The 17550-nt window shown below is 45.6% G+C and overlaps 1 protein-coding gene across 1 annotated transcript in view; it reads left to right on the forward strand.

Moving 5' to 3' along the window:
* The window catches only part of KSR1 (kinase suppressor of ras 1), a 180786-nt gene that overhangs the window by 134009 nt on the left and 29227 nt on the right, over positions 1 to 17550 (forward strand). The window contains exons 8-11 of the mRNA XM_056865314.1: positions 1114 to 1175; positions 1287 to 1393; positions 4124 to 4292; positions 11688 to 11742. Coding sequence (XP_056721292.1) covers positions 1114 to 1175; positions 1287 to 1393; positions 4124 to 4292; positions 11688 to 11742 — 393 coding nt within the window. The remainder of the gene's footprint in view (positions 1 to 1113; positions 1176 to 1286; positions 1394 to 4123; positions 4293 to 11687; positions 11743 to 17550) is intronic.

Genomic DNA, 17550 nt, shown 5'->3' on the forward strand with positions numbered 1-17550 from the left:
CATAAGCAGAAAAAGATGGGTCTCTTCTCACCAAGGAACTCACAAGTGAATAAGTAAAAGAACAGGTAAAGCTCAAATGATACATGTGAGTAGCTGCAGTCGCACACATTAGGTTTTGGTGAAGGGTGAATGTCATGACCCCAGCTGCAAGCAGCAAACTGTTCATATGTGCACAGGAGAGGGGCTGGAGAATCTGGGGGAGAGGGAGGGAGAGCGAGACAGAGAGAGAGAGAGAGAGAGAAAGCGAGAGAGAGAGAGAGAGAACATGTCACTGAGGCACAAGGCACAAAAAGTTGCCTTATGCTGAATCAGACCATTGGTCTATCAAGTCAACTCTCCAGGGACTTAGGTCTTCCATATCACTTTCTACCTGATCCTTCTGTTAATGGAGATGCCGGGGATTGACCCTGGGGCCTTGTGTATGCAAAACAGATACTCTATCACTGTGCTACAGCCCCTTGCAGAAGTATCAGGCCTGAGACCAAACCCATTAGCTGGGAGCCCCCAAGATGGGTTCTTCTAAGGCACCCTTGCCACTGAAGGCCTCCTGGTCCCCAAGCCCTGCTCACTGAGGGAGGAAAGGTGCCTGGTGAGGCCCAGTGGGGAGATGACAGAGCACTTTCCTCCAGTCCAAGAAAGTACCCTGTCAAAGCCCTTTGCTCTTCAGGAAAGGGGTGGAGCCAGAGAGCGTATAGAAAAGGCCCAAGTGATCCTAGACACTGCTGGCACAAGCGAGCAGGCTCCAGGGTACTGAAGCTCCTGTCTCACCACCTTTGATCCTTGTCACCATTCTTGTGACCCTCAGTTCTGCAAGACCCTCCCTTGCTTGGCTGGTGACCGTGCCTGTCTGCTGGGTTTGTTTCCCCATAACCTTCCTATGGGCTTGGCCTTGCTGAGTCTGCAAAGTGGGGATGTGGTTAAGGGGCTGATGGGACCCACTGTGCCAGGAATGCCTTGCTAATATTTTCCCTAAAGGTCTGTGACTTTCACATTAGTAGGCTGTCTGATGTGAGTTCTGGCTACTGAAACAACTTGGCAGTCAGTCTGCCTAGGACTGTTCTGTGTACCTTGTATGATCTATTGTGTATTTTATCTCTCCCTCTTTTTTTGCAGATTAAAGTGTCATAACAAATGTACAAAAGAAGCCCCTCCCTGTAGAATATCTTTCCTGCCCTGTAAGTTTGATGTCTCCCCACAGCCTCAAATTCCTGACAATTTGTTGCAATGAAAAAAAATCCAGATTTCATACATTCTTCTTCCTCTTCTTTTCCATCTGACTTCAGTAGTACCGAGATTAAGGCGAACAGAATCTGTCCCTTCTGATATCAATAATCCAGTGGACAGACCTTCAGAACCACAGTTCGGGACTCTTCCAAAAGCGCTAACTAAAAAGGTACTTCAAAAAAATTCAGAACTCAATAAGATGTCATTGAGAGATCCTGGAGATGACAAAATTGGGGTACTGTTGAATGATTAGGAGCCCCGTGGCACAGAGTGTTAAGCTGCAGTACTGCAATCAAAAGCTCTGCTCACGACCTGAATTCGATCCCGACGGAAGTCGGTTTCAGGTAGCCGACTCAAGGATGACTCAGCCTTCCATCCTTCCGAGGTCGGTGAAATGAGTACCCAGCTTGCTGGGGGTAAAGGGAAGATGACTGGGGAAGGCACTGGCAAACCACCCCGCAAACCAAGTCTGCCTTGGAAACGTCGGGATGTGACATCACCCCTTGGGTAAGGAATGACCCGGTGCTTGCACAGGGGACCTTTACCTTTTTATTGAATGATTAGGCCCTGAACATGTCTGTTGCATGTATTTTATTTAATGCGTACCATGACATTACATATACATTATGAAGCTGCCTTATACTGAATCAGACCATTGGTCCATCAAAGTCAGTATTGTTTACTCAGACTGGTGGTGGCTGTCGAGGGTCTCAGGCAGAGGTCTTTCACATCACCTACTGCCTGGTCCTTTTAACTAGAGATGCCAGGGATTGAACCTGGGAGAGCCAGCATGGTGTAGTGGTTAAGAGCTGTGGACTAATCTGGAGAACCGGGTTTGATTCCCCAGTCCTCCACATGAACAGCGGACTCTAATCTGGTGAACTGGGTTGGTTTCCCCACTCCTACACATGAAGTCAGTTGGGTGACCTTGGGCTAGTCACAGTTCTTTTCGAACTCTCTCAGACCTCACAAGACATCTGTTGTGGGGAGAGGAAGGAAAGGAGATTGTAAACTGGTTTGATTTTCCTTAGAAGATAGAGAAAATCGGCATATAAAAACCAACCTTCTTCTACATGCCAAACAGATACTCTACTATTGAGTCGTAGTCCCTCTCCATGGTTCTCCAGGGTCTCAGGCAGAGGTCTTTCACATTACCTACTGCCTGGTCTTAACTGGAGATGCTAGGGATTGAATCTGGGACCTGCATGCAAAGCAGAGACTTTTTCCACTTTGCCACAGCGCCTACCCAAATGTTAAAGGGGATCTATATGGGAAGCAGGATAAATGTGTTTGATGGTGGGGGATTTGTCAGGAGCTGAGCTGGATTCATACTTAGGCAAACTATATTGTCAAAGGGGCCACATGCCATTATGACCACCTTCTCCCTATCTTTTCCTGTTCCAGGTTGTGCATAAAATAAAAAATCTCTTGTACTGAAAGCTGAAAGAATATTATTCCCCCCCCAAAGAAAACTGTGATACCCTTACTCTCCACCCCCCACATGATTTTCAGGCCCAAGCCCTCTTTATTCAGCAAATACCAGATTAACTTAATCACTTTTTTGAAACTCCAGCAAATATGGTATTAATTCAGTCACTTGTTCAGAGGACCAGCCAGCACAGGAACTTCAGGAAAAGCCGCAATCCTAAGCAGTTACATCCTTCTAAGTCACTTGAAGTCCATGGACTTGGAAGGGTGTAACTTTGCTTAGGATTATGCTGTAAGAGCATTCAGCTGCATGTGGGCACGAAGAGATTTCAGTGTTAGGGAGCCAAGATTCACAGGCGTTTCAGGTGTACTTTAGAGATTTTGTCTGCGCAGGTCAAGCAATGATTCCTTTTTCTGTCCTGGAAGTAAAGGGATTTTCCCCTTCAGCAGGCAAATCTAATGCATAGATAAAGGTAAAGGTCCCCTGTGCAAGCACCAGGTCATTCCTGACCCATGGGGTGACGTCACATCCCGACGTTTCCAAGGCAGACTATGTTCGCGGGGTAGTTTGCCAGTGCCTTCCCCAGTCATCTTCCCTTTACCCCCAGCAAGCCAGATACTCATTTTACCGACCTCGGAAGGATGGAAGGCTGAGTCAACCTTGAGACGGCTACCTGAAACCAACTTCCATCGGGATCAAACTCAGGTCATGAGCAGAGCTTGGACTGCAGTACTGCAGCTTACCACTCTGCTCTATGGGGCTCCTACCTAATGTATAGGCTTGTTTTAATTGTTTCCAACTATTCTTCATGGTGTAGAACTAGTTGGGCTACTCAGCAAGGATCACATCGGGCGTGCATCCATACATCATTGGATGTTACAGTATCATTACACTATAACAACCATTAGCAACTTGATCTGGCTTATCCAAACAGGATAAACCAGTTGTGAATTATTGCTGTAGCTGCGTGACAGTTGCACCATCCAGTGATGTGTGGATGCAGCCTGGACCTAAAAGTAGGAGGTGGGGGATTCCCACATGTGCCTGATGTTCCTTCCCCCACCCTTGCTGTGGCTGACGTGACCACTCTGGACAGAATTGCAGTATGGGGCTCTTTTTCACAAAGCATTGCACAAGGAACCTACAGGAGCTACTTAGATTGATTGATTGATTGATTGATTGATTGTAAACATTTATATCCTGTCTTGCCTTGTCGTTCACTGAGCTCTAAGGCGGCAGGTAGAGAGAGGCCTTTCCCACTTTAACTGGAAATGTTGGGGTCTGAGTTTGGGACTTTCAACATGCACAGCATCCTCTGCCCTTCCTCTGTGCGTTAGCCCCTCCCATAATGCGTAATGTGGAGATGAGTCAGGGGATTCTGCAGCAATGCTAGCTCAAACAGGACTTGCTCGTCCCCATTGCGCCTGTTTATCAAGAGATAAAATTCTGCCTCCTTTTGGTGAATTTCAGGACCACCCGCCAGCAATGAACCATCTCGATTCCAGCAGCAACCCATCGTCTACCACCTCTTCCACGCCGTCTTCTCCAGCCCCTTTCCAGTCTTCCAACCCACCCAGCGCAACACCACCCCCGAACCCATCTCCCATGGGACAGCGGGATAGCCGGTTCAACTTCCCAGGTAATTGACAGTGGGGAGGCTTGGAGGAAAAACTAAAGAATGAAGACTCGATCTGGAACTTTGACTCCTGGCTGGAGAAACTGGCAAGAAAACTTTTGCAAAGGTTTCTCCCTACTTAGTGTTTTGCATTTTTCTCACCACTGGCTTCTCACAGTCTGCATTCTACTTGTTGCCAGGGATTATTGGCAAATGTATCTAATCTCCATTTATAGTCCAAGAATACAGATGTCTTAGTTGTGGTGGCTGGAAGGGTGGAAAGGGGCCATAAAGCATGAACAAGGAAGATTCAAAGGCATTAGAGAACCAAAGGGTGGAAGTGCAACTCAAGTTCATATAGACGAGCCCGCTAAACCAGTGTTTCTCAAACTACTTGAAGTGGGACTCACTTCTAAATTTACCCTACTTTAGGGGACCCACTTGCATTACTGAGCGATAGGCACAACCATTTTGCACATTTATACAGAGGCAAACCCAATTTGCCACTGAGTCCTTCCCAGGCCACTTTTCCCAGCTCTCTCTCTCTTCCTCCTCCTCCTCTTCCTCCCTGGCCTTGTGACCCTCCTGTGAGAGATGCGTGGCCCAGTTTCGGGTCCTGGCCCACAGTTTGAGACCCACTGACCTAAACTAAAACAGAACTCCCCTTTCACCAACCCACATTTGGGTTCAGCCGTATTGCTGTATGCCCCAAACGATGCTGTTCTGTGTTGGCTGGCTTCAGATCCAGAAGCAGACCTGACTTAACATGGGAGCTGAACCCTGATGAAGAACTCTGGTAACACATATGCACATTTTTTTTGACAAGGTATCCTCCAGAATCCAAAATTAGTGACAGGAGATCACCAGCCAGTACCTGGTGGTTGGCAACCCTATCCAGAGAAGAAGGGCCTGGAGGTAGGGTTGCCAACTGCCAGGTAGTAGCAGGAGATCTCCTGATAATTCAACTGATCTCCAGCCGATAGAGATCAAATCACCTGGAGAAAAATGGCCACTTTTGCAATTGAATTCTATGGCATTGAAGTCCCTCCCCTCCCCAAACCCTGTCATCCTCAGGCTCCGCCCCCCAAATTTCCCACCGGTTGAGAAGAGGGACCTGGTAACCCTGTTGCGGTCAGAGCTGTGTAGGCAAATAGGTTTCTAGGTCCTGTATCTCACTAAGAGACTTTTCAGTAATAGTCAGAGATATTTCATTAGTTACAGCAGTTCCTTCTAGAAAAATGTTGGCAGCAATCCGATGTGTTTATCTCAGGAAGTTAAGATGTCCTGAACCTCCAAGAACATCAGTCCTCCCCCTTTAAGAGCAGAACTAAAGTCTCAGATTTCTTTTTCACATCAATCACTTACCATACATGAAGCCGTATTCTAGAAGATTAGCATAGATTATACCTGGTAATGTGAAAGACACAGGCTAATCTGTTGCGTTACATCTCTGTAGCATTTTTCATGACCTTATCTTGAATATTAGAAAGAGAAACACACAGCTGAGATACATATTCATTTCTCACTAGCTTGTTGCATTCTCTGCATTGCCTGTACCTTCAGCAATGAATCTCTCAAAACGCATTTCTTTCTTAACCATTGGCAAGCATTCAAACCAAACATAACATGACAAGGAATTATTTTGACTCTTCACTTCAAATACAAAACAGGAGTTTCGTTAAAACAGGTGTCTACCCGTAATTTTTACATTCTGTCTGCTGCAGCTTTAAGAACGACATTGTATCTCTAGTTATATACACATAGATTATGCTCAGTCACGTTGACCTGCAATGAATGACAGAGTTGTTCTGTGAGTAAAACTGAAATAGCAAATGTGTTACAGAATAAGTGAGTGCCTTAAGTTCCATGTTTTACTGTCTAGAGTCCAGTGGGAAAAAATCAGCCAAACCCCTGCACATTCATTAAACATACTTATAATTCTCTTTTAAAAATAAGGAGAGACTTAAGTCTTCAAGTCATACCTGGTTTTCTTTTAATTTTTCCCCTAGGAAAAGCATAGAGGTTCTTTAGGGGAAGGAACCTAAAGACAACTGAAGTCAGAAATATGTTAACATTTTTCATAAGAATGTTATGGTTCATGGAGGGGTGAGGGAGCGGGAAGCTTCGGCCCTGACTCCCGCAGAGGGCCATCAAGCAGCAAATGAACTGGAGATTATTAGTGCCCCCCCTCCCCTTCCAATCTTGGTTGGTTGGAGGAATTTGTCAACACTCAAAAGAAAAAAGCTCCAGTAAGCCCAAGCAGACCTCCAGAAAGAGGCGCAGTGAGGCTAGTGAGCAAGCTCTCCAGGGGCCCCCTCACCCCACAGCCTAAAAGGCAGGCTACTACGGCTGCAGGAATACTGGAAGCCAGCAAAGCCCCTGCCTGACCGACCAAGGCAGCCTGTAAGGGACGTCCCTCTGCTTCAAGCAGACGTTCCATCTCTCCCTCTTACAGATCAGAGGAAGAATATTCATCCACAGATTCTGAGCACTCCAGTAGTGAATCTGATAGAGAGGAGGGATAAATATCAGAGGATGATCCTCCTCAGCAAAGCCAGCAGTCTAAAAGACTGTTTACACAGGAGGAACTCCCTCCCCTACTCTATAAGGCCCTTAAAATCCTTCAGTTCTCTCCTCCCAAAGTGCAACAACCTGAGGACACCGAGGAGGAGGAGGATGGGGCCCCGGAAGTCTTGTCTAGACCCAGGGAACTAGGATGCACCTTTCCTTTTCCTGGGGTTTAAAGCAGGAAATTAAGGAGGGATGGGCTGCCCCAGCATTTTAGCATTCACATGTGGGGTAGGCTAAAAGAGTGTATGCCTTCTCTCCTAAAGTATCCAACCTCTTAAAAATTCCAGTGGTTGATGCCCTGATAGCCAGCTTGGCATCAGGAGTAGTACTTACTAAAGAAGGGGAAGGCAAACTGAAGGACGCCACTGACAGGAAGAGGGAGGCAGTTCTACGCAAATCACATGAAGCCATGGCCTGGGCCTTTCTCCACCTACTCTGTTAACCATGGGCATAGACCAAGCATCAAGTTTCTTGAAGCAAAGGGTAAAAGACTTTGAACGCCAGACAGACCTTGGAAAATCACCATTTTTCTTAGTACCTGATAAATCTAGATACTTAGTCTCACCTGCAGCTTATTTTTATCATCTTGAGTCTATTAATTATAGGAAGGCCTTTACCCTTGCCAGATGTCAGGCCATACCATCGTCTGTCTTAGAAGGGAAATATAAGAAGATCCCTAGATCAGAGAGGTTCTGTCCATGTGGAACAGGGGACATTGAAACCATCGAACATGCACTGATACGTTGCCCATTCTACCACAAAGTTAGATCAAAGCTTATTTCCCCCCTACTTGGTAAATTCCCTGAAGAGTCAGTTGCGCTTTTGGCAAAGAAGCTCCTATTAGGAGAAGACCCTCAGCTTACGCTCCAAACTGCCAATTTCTGCGCTGTTGCTATTATAATACTCAGAACTTTATTAGAAAATGATTGTTAGATTATTTTACAATTTTATTAATTTTAAGATGATAATTTTAACCAGGGGTTGCTTTTATTGATCTTATACCTTTATATGTATGTGATTGGTCAGTCGACCATATTAATAAATTTGCTGAAGCCATGGCTCTGTCTATCAGAGCAGCAGGTGCAAATTCTCTTATGGCCAGTGCCTCTATTATGTGGCTCCAAAAGTTGCTAAGAGAGTTCTCTGGCTTGAGCAAGAAGGTCCTAGCCTCCCTTCACAGGCTGAAGAGAGCAGCCATCTTCAGGCTGATGCCAGTCTGGAATCCATCAAATTCTCAGCAAGGGCTATGGCATCCAATGTGGTGGTGCATCAGCACCTCCGGCTGAAGTCCTGGGTGGTGGATACACTGTCTAAACCTGTCATGGTTTAAGTTTTGTTCTCTTGACCAAGTTGTTTCAGAAGGTTGGGATGGAAGGAGGCTCCAGGTACATGGAATAGTCTCTTTAGGAGCTGTGGAAGCCTCCGAACTGAAGAGGGCAGGCACTCCCCATTGTTGGGGGGGGGGGGAAAGGGCAATCGAGTTCCTCCCTCCTAGCATGATGGGAAGAGGAGTACCCAAATGTGCCAGGATGTCCTCCTCATTCTCAAACAAAAGGAACCTTCACAATGTTCTGATTGCATTTATTGTTTTTAGTCCAGTGTGTTTTGAGAAAGGTGGTGGAGGGAACGGTATGGAGATTGTGAGACGGCTTTATTGTTGGCTTTTGGAGCAGCATGTTAAAAGCCAGAAAGAGAAAGCAGGCTGATGGGAAATAGGATGAGGTTTATTTGGCTGACCCAAAGATAATTTCTCTTCTGCTTTTTTCATATGAAGATCAAATGTGTTTTCTGATCTGGCCGCAATCTTCCACATATGCATGTACATATGCATGCAGCTGCTTCTGGGTTGCTTGATAATAACTTACTAACGATAATTTGGAATTAATTTGCTTGATTTATGGGGGCAGTGGCTGACATAATCTTCTCACATGCTAATCTCTTGTGATTATTTTTTTCTTCTGCTGTCCTCTTTCTTTTTAAAAAAGCTGCCTACTACATTCAACATAGACAACAGTTTATCTTCCCAGGTGAGTTCTAACCTGCAGGTGCCATTTTTGTGGGTATGCACTCCTTCCTCCCTAACCTGCATAAAACTGAAGTTTTTCTGCACATTGCACCAGAACAACGCTCCTGCTTGTGTAAACCTATCACACATTTCTTTTGTTTCCTGTATAATGTTGATTCAATGTCTGTTGTGTGTTCGTGCCATCAAAAATAGCTGCAAAGTCCACAGAATTATTTTCCACCTCCAAAACAATAAAGCCATCAGCCAGTAAGCTCACAATGTAAACCTGCAAAAGCTCTCTTCAAAAGGGTCATCAGCTATTGAAACACCAGTGAACAGGGAGCCAGGAAAGCCCACCCTCAAATACAATCCTTTCTAAAACTCTCCCTGTTCCACTGATTCCTGAGTAGCAAACAAGTATCCAAACATGATATTTCATCTGTGCTGGCTCTGCTTGGTTTGTCATCTGCCAAGCCAAATGCAGCCCACTCATCGTCTCTAGCAGGACATCAGAGATTGGGTAAACTTCCTGACTGACTTCCTAGGACTAAAACTCAAGGGGGTTGTCAAGCCCTGTTTGGCCAAAAGAGACAGTAGGTGGGGAAAGTGTGATGAAGTGATCAGAGTGTTAGACTAAGATGTGGAAGACCCAAGCTTGAATTCTCTTTTGTGAAAACTCTTTTGTGAAAATTTGGCTGGGTGAGCTTGGGCCAGTCACGAACTCTTTCAATCTAACCTGCCTCATGGCGATCACGGGAGGGGGGTCCCATCTCCCCCTTACAGGGGGGAATCTTCCGTCTGGGCCCGGCTCTCTATGCCAAGGACGGCCGCCACCACAGACAGCCGAGACCAGCCGCATAGCCCGGGAGCCACTCTCAGTGTCTGCAGCTGACATTTTGAAAGAGCATTGTTGGCGCATGCGCAGACACTTTTATAAATGCTTCTATAAAAATTGAGGGGGGGCTTTAACTCCCCCTTTTTAAGTTTCAGATTTTTCTGCAGACCTAGGGGGTCTCCTAAGACTGCAGAAAAACCTGTTGGAGGTGCCCCCATCTGCAGATTTAAGTATCTGCCACCAGGGGGTACACTTTGGAATGAGATATATAGATGGAGGGATGATGCTGTAAACCAAATTCATGGTTTGGGTAATAAGCCCCTCAGGTTCGAGTCTCTGAACATTATCTGTTGAACAATCCCATGTAGCAAAGCTTGTAAGAGTGTCAGCCTGGGGAGCTAGTGAGATAAATTTAGCTGCAATAGTGAATCATAGCACACATTGACAAGAGAAGAGATAGGATAAAAACAGAGGGAAAATAGCATAGTGCCAGAATATATGGCTTGCATATATATCCTCCAAGAGTCAAATATCTCAGCATCTTCAGTTAAAGGATCTTAGGTAAGAGATCTTAGGAAAGGTCTTTCTCAGAATGAAGCCACTGCCAGTCAGAATAAAGAGCCACATGGACTGATGGTATCGGGCAACTTCATAGGCTTATGTATGATTTTAATGGACTGCAAACTGTGGAGGCCTTGCTGATCTATGTGAATGGAGGAATGTGGAGAGAATGAATGAATGTAATTAATTTTTATAAGGGAGTGGTAGAGAACAGGACGGATTAATATAAAAGAGGGCCAGATTGTTTTTTGCCAAAATGCTCAGGGGGAGGCTGCTGCCAAAATCTTACATCTCTTTTATATTAGAAAGTACAAATTGCCTTTTTTTTATCACTGTCACCTCTTGTCTCAGAAGTCTTTCACACGTTAGTCCTCCAGAGCTTCTGCTACTATAAAGTCTCTTAGCAGTTCCTCAAAATTCCTTTTTTTGTGTGCGTATTCAGCTGTAGCAGACTCACAAGGTGACCCTTCTGGAATTTGTCCCAAAGGAGTTGGAACATCCACTGAGTCATAAAATCATGGAAGGGGCCATGCAGGCCATCTGGTCCAACCTCTGTTCAGTGCAGGATCAAAAGAAGGGTCAGTGAGCACACTCCCTGTCCCCCAGTTCTTGGTTCTCTTGTTACTGAGCACTTTTGTTAAAACTTGGGTTTCTTCACTGGGTCTTTTCAGGCAACACAGGAGGAATATAGGGAGTATGTAATAGTTTCATGCCAGAAAAGGGTTTATTCTTTTGAAAGTTGTTAATATGTTTTTTAAATTACATGAAGAAATCTTTAATTGTTTCATTGCCTCATAAGAACAGCTAAACAACAGTAGTTCTTTGAAACCTAAAAAAAAAAAAATTCAAAACTAACTTGTGTGTGAAAAATAAGTTTGTAGATGTTTTGCTTTTTTGTACGCAAGGAGTAAATGTTTTGCTAGCTACATCTGCATGCATTGGAGTTGCACGTGTCTGTACTCATCCTAAGTTTAAATATTGTATGACATATTAAGGAGCTCCAGGAAAACAGAGCAGCTCAATGTTGTCACAAATGTGAACTCTTTCCAGTCATCAAAGAGCTGATCTACACGTTCAGAAAGTAGAGCCTCATGGGACTGTATTGTTGCGAGGTGGGGAATTGCGTATTTCATTGCACCCCTGGCATTTAAAAAGATAGCCAATTGTGCTACATGTAGAAAGCTACAAATGAGAGCAGAGATTTACTCTGATTTTCTACATGAAGGAAGCATTAAATGATTCCTCCTTGCCTCCACTTCAAACTAGCTTAGTTCCAAGAGAGTTGTATCGGTTGATTCTTCCAAACATACTTCTGCTTCAAATGGCTGAGTACATCTTCGTGAATGTTACTGGAGTTATCTATTGGGGGGGCGGGGACTCCATAGCTGTAGGGGAGGAGTACCAAGACATGCATTCAAATGTCAATCTCTTTCGTGTTTTCTCATAGAAATCCCCAATCCCTTGCAAGTAATGCAGCTGCCTGAAACTACGGAAAACGCTAAGTAAGTTTGTGTACGTTTCTAATAATGGCCTCGACTCTTGTGATGGAATTGTGAAAGAAAAGCTAAGCCAAAATTATGACTTTGGGGTGTTATCAAGACTTCTGGCCAGAATTCTTGGGTTCCTGCGATATTCCAGTGGTGGCTTGGAAGCCCGAACAATTGGGTTGCAATTTAAGAGTGAGATAGAGCAGCAGAACCAGTATGGTGTAGAGCACTGGTTCCCAACCCAGGGGTCCGCGAAAACTAAATTAAGGTCCGCGAAACAAAGTTATAAACCCATAATAAATTAATATTTTCAATTAAAATATTTTCAATTAAAATAAAAAGTTCTCTATTATAAAATAATAGAGAGGCAACATATAATCAAAATAAATAAATACCAGGTATTTATTTATTTATACATACATACGTACCCCACCTTTCTCCCCAATGGTGGAGAGCCAAAGCAGGTTACATCATTATTGTCCCCTTCATTTCACCCTGGGGAGAAGGTCAGACTGAGAGTGTGTGACTGGCTGGTTATCCTGCAAGTTTTCATTGTGGAATGAGGACTCAAACCTGGGTCTCCCAGATCTTAGTCTGACACTTGAACTACTATATGACGCTGTCTCTCAGTGAAGTCTGTGGGTTCTGGAGACAAAGCCCTGAACCAGTAGACTGAACCAGCTGTCTTTATCGAATATTCTAGAAAATGCACTGTTCTCGCTCAGAGGGAGAAGGGCATCTTCATTATGGGTGTTTCCTTTTCCTCTTATCTCGGGAGGCAGGAATCAAATATTTAAATTTTTCTGACCTCTGAGGGTAAACGCCCCCTTGTGATCAGTTCTATTTCCTGCCTTGAACGGGAGAGCAGCCTTCTAGCAGCTCTCTGCTACAGAACACAATAGAGAAACCTTAACCTTACTTATTAGACCTAAAAATATTCTTATTTTAACAGACCTAAACTATACCTAACTAATCTACTACTCAATTCTATTTACTGTCTTAATTTTCTACCTATTCTCCTCAGAAGGGTCTTTTCCCACCAAAACAAAATGGCAGATCGGCATCAGGACAGCTATATAGCACCTGCCGATTTAGACCCTAGCCTGCTAGTGGCCTTACCACTACAATTAGATGAACCCTCGGACAGTCACTCTGGTGACCTGAGGACCAAAACTCAAAAGGAAAAGGCGAAGGCGGCAAGAATGGCACAGGCAAGTACAAACGGCTTGGCTCGACCGCTAACAAGCGCGCCAAACGCCTGCTGCAAAACGCACGCTGCTCTGCCGCGCCTGAAAGACGCGACTGCCAGATCGCAACAGAAAGCGGCCGGGAGGAAACAGTGGCGGTAGCCGCTCTTCCCACGCAGCACGAACGGGGGAAATGAAGGAGGCTGGCGGCTCACCTTTGCCTCACAGTGCTCCGTCCTTAGGCGGCTCGCCTGTTATTATTCAAGGACGGGAAGCATCAACAGTTCACAGTGGGAAGCAGCCAGGAGAACACAGCGGCGGTAGCCGCTCCTCCCACGCAGCACAAACGGGGAAAATGAAGGAGGCTGGCGGCTCGCCTTTGCCTCTCAATGCTCCATCCTTAGGCGGCTCGCCTATTATTATTCAAGGACAGGAAGCATCAACGGAGACATCGACTGCCAGTAAGGTGACTTCGCCCCCCCCCTTCATAGATGCAGCCTGTTTTTACTCCTGTAAGAGCAGAGCTCTCCGCCCTGATTAAAAACGCCTTCACAGATGGCTTAAGGGCAGTACAACCTCCTTATCCTGCCCCATCCATGCAGGGATCGTAGGGATCACACCCTCCAGCACCACAAACAGTAATCTGATCGCTAAAAGGGCAGAATATCAGCCAAAGCAGGGGAACAGCTGTGGCTCAGTGGCAGAGCATCGGCTTGGCATGCAGAGGGCCAATTCTGGCAGTAGGTGATGTGGAAGACCTCTGCCTAGATCCTGGTGAGCCGATCGCCAGTCCAAGTAGTACCAAGAGAGTACGTGCTGGCCCACCTAAGCAGCGCTGAAAGCTAATTCAGGGCCCCAAAATTGCCAATTGGTACCCAGACTGTCTATGGTATTTAACGCAGAAGATTTCCTTCTGCATTGGCATAAAACCCTAGCTACTCTTGATCTCTCAGAGGACTCAGAGTGGGAGAAAAGACTCCAGATAGGTTTGTGCCAGCGCTTGATTATTTCTAACTGTTGAAAGCAGAGTGGAAGAAACCAATGGCATCCATAAAATGCTCCACAGTCTCTAGGAAGTTTTTATATTTTGTTTAACGGTGCTTCTGAAATTCTAAAAGTGCCTTCAGTAGAACCACCTGTCACTGCCTTCACTCCTCCAACCTTGTTACAGAGGAAGGCCTTGCCATGATTAGGGACCCTACAGATAGGAAGGCAGAGTTAGCATGCATAAATGCTCAGAGGCCTTGGCACTCACTATCAAGCGCTTCTATCACATCTGCCCTAGTATACAGAGCGGCAATAATTTGGACTAGGAAGTTATATCAACTTTTTCCTCAGGAAGAAAGAAACGCCTCTACAAGAGTACCCATGTTTTTTGAGAGTGGTATTCTTTCTAGCTGATTCGACCTTTGATACCATGCCATATGCAGCTAGGACACTAGCCACAGCATCAGATGCCAGAAGGGCATCCATGTTTTTTGAGAGTGGTATCCTTCTAGCTGATTCTACCTTAGATACCATGTCATCCATGTTTTCGAGAGTGGTATTCTTTCTAGCTGATTCCTCCTTAGATAACATGTCATACGCAGCTAGAACACTAGCCACAGCCTCAGCTGCCAGAAAGGCTCTCTGGGTACGCCCCTGGCAAGCGGAGTATATAGATCAAAATTGGTTCTTATGGGCTTCCTGTATCAGGGAAAGACCTTGCTTGGAGACAATTTGGTCCCCATATCAGTGGAGACCAAAGACAAGATTCTGTGCAAGGAATCCAAGGGATCACTCCCTCTATGTCCTTTCGTTCATACCACATACTTCAAAGATACAGACCTGATCAACCTAGAAACCACTGGAACCAGAATCGCAGCTCCTTTCGTAAAGGAGGACGATTCAATAAATCTCCAAAATTCTCCACCTTCCAGGGCAATAAAGGGGATAAACCCGACCGCCCAACCAAACAGTGACGCCAGCCACCAGCCAGTGGGAGGCAGGCTCAGTCTATTACACCCTCAGTGGTCACCTCCCAACCAGGCCTCTGGGTCACAAACATTATCTCACAAGGCTATCAGATAGAGTTTTTCTTACACGCCTTCACATCGGCTAGTAATATCTCCAACATCTAAAAAACCAGAACAAAATACATAGAACTTCAGAGGCCTCTTAGACATCAAGGCAATGGAGCCAGTCTCACCATTGGAGCATGCATTGGGAGTCTATTCAGTATTCTTTACTGTTCCCAAGAAAGGTGGTGGATGGAAAGCCATCCTAGACCTCAAGTTTCTGAACAGATTATCCCATTAAAGCGCTTCAGGATGGAGACACTAAAGTCAGTCACACAGGCCCTCAGGGAAAAGGATTTTATTACATTCTAATACACCTGGCACATTGTTGTTTCCTTCGGTTCCTGTACGAGGGACACCTCTTCCAATTCAGGGCCTTACCATTCGGGTTAATATCGCCCCTCCTCGAGTATTCACCAAAGTTCTGGACACACCAGTCACATCACTGCGCAAGGAGGGTGCGCAAGCTCAAAATAGCAGAGCATAGATCATTCAGAGAGAGTTCTGAAGAGGTTAACAGAACACGGGTCGTAATCAACTTCAGAAAGACCCACTTAGTTCCATCCCAACGATTGAGAGAGATTGGGGATGGACATAGACACACTGACAAACTCCTTATACCTTCCAGTGGACAAAATCCACAACATTTCATCTCTAGCAAAGAAAGCGATTAATTCCCGGTCGCCTTCTCTCATGTCCCTGACCAAACTGAAGGGTCACATGTCTGCATGAATTCCCGCAGTTCAAGGGGCATGCTTACGAGCAAGACCTCTTCAATGGTTCCTAAGGCCGTACCAAAGAGACATACCAAGGAAGAAGTGACAGAAATCTCATCCTGACCGAGGAAGTCAGATCAAGCCTAGTATGGTGGTTTCAGTCTCAGAATTTGATGAAAGGAAGTTAGTATCTCTGTCCAACACCAATTCAAATCTTCACGGACGCGTGTCTGTCAGGTTGGGAAGCCACACTCAAGGGACAACGGCTCAAGCAACATGGACCATCAAAGAACAGAATCTTCACATCAATGCCCTAGAAATCAGGGCGATCCTCAGAAGCGACTACATTTTTCCTTGGGCCGAGTCCTACCTCTCATCAAAATCAGCGGAACATATTCAGGGCACAGTCAACATACAAGCAGACTGGCTCAGCAGACACCCTCAGTGAGGCAGAATGGTCTCTACATCCAGAGGTCTTTCAACTTATTACTCAGAGATTCGGCACGCCACAGATTCATCTGTTTGCATCCAGCATCGACCACCAGCTGCCAAGGTACTATTCCAGGTACCGTCAACAGGGGGCGGAACAAACTGACCCCTTAATGTCACCAGGGCCACACGACCTACTGTACGTGTTTCCCCCCCTCCCTCTCATACCAAGGGTATTGAGAATGGTATGACTTCAAAAAGCATCAGTCAGATTCATAGCTCCATATTGGCTGCGACGACCGTGGTTCCCATCTATAATTCAGATGTCCATACAGAACCACTGGAGACTTCCAGACAGACAAGATCTCCCTCTACAAGGCCCAATATGCCATCCCAATCCTGGGTGGTACAAACTGATCGCATGGGCACTGAAAGGAGATGACTTATAGCCCGGTGGTCGTCACTACCATATTGGCAACAAGGAAGCCATCAGGAGGGACAGAGCTTAGGGCTAGCTACCTGCACTCTACAAAGGCAACTGGCATCTATAGCTACCATAGTACCCAAGGTATCTGGATACCGCTCAACCAAACACCATCACTTAAAAGCCTTTTTAAGGGGCGTCAGTTATTTAGCTCCTCCTGTTAGACACAGGTTCCCAACTGGAGCCTGCACACAGTTTTGACAGCACTCACAAAACCACCATTCGAACCACTCACTGAGGTAGGACAAAAATGCAGCTCCAAGTTTCACAGGGAGCAGGACATAGTGCTTACATCTTTCTGCACTAACCCCAAGAATCCTAAGGAGAAGGCCTGGCACTAGCTAGACCTAAGAAGGGCACTACCTGTTTACATTTATCTTACTAAAATTATTAGGAACTCTGACTCCTTATTCGTTCATATTGCACCACCTGACAAGGGCAAGCATATGTCCAGGGCATCCATTAGTAGGACTATCACCTTATACATAACACAGGCTTATAGAGTAAGTAACCTACCTGCTCCTGAGGCCGTTACTGCCCACTTGGGAAGAAGTGCGGCTACTTCAGCAGCCTTCGACTGCCGAGCTTTATGGAAGAGATATGTAAGGCCGCAACTTGGTCCTCGGTGTCCACATTTGTGAGACACTACAAATTAAATCTATACTTGTCAGCAGATGCCACCTTAGGCAGACAAGTACTGAAAAGTATACTTCAGGATGTCTAACCCTCCCAAGGGTGGGGACAGCTCTTGTATGTCCCATAATGAAGATGCCCTTCTCCCTCTGAGCGAGAAAGAGCCTTGGCTACTTACCGTGAAGGCTTCTTCTGCTCAGAGGGACGAAGGGCATCTTGCCCGCCCAGACGTCACTAAAATATAAATAAAACAAATAAAATAAAATTACAGGTAATCATGGTTATATCTAACTTCCAGTTAACCTTCAATTCAAGTT

This window comes from Euleptes europaea, chromosome 19 (genome assembly GCF_029931775.1).
Source record: "Euleptes europaea isolate rEulEur1 chromosome 19, rEulEur1.hap1, whole genome shotgun sequence".
Taxonomy (NCBI): domain Eukaryota; kingdom Metazoa; phylum Chordata; class Lepidosauria; order Squamata; family Sphaerodactylidae; genus Euleptes; species Euleptes europaea.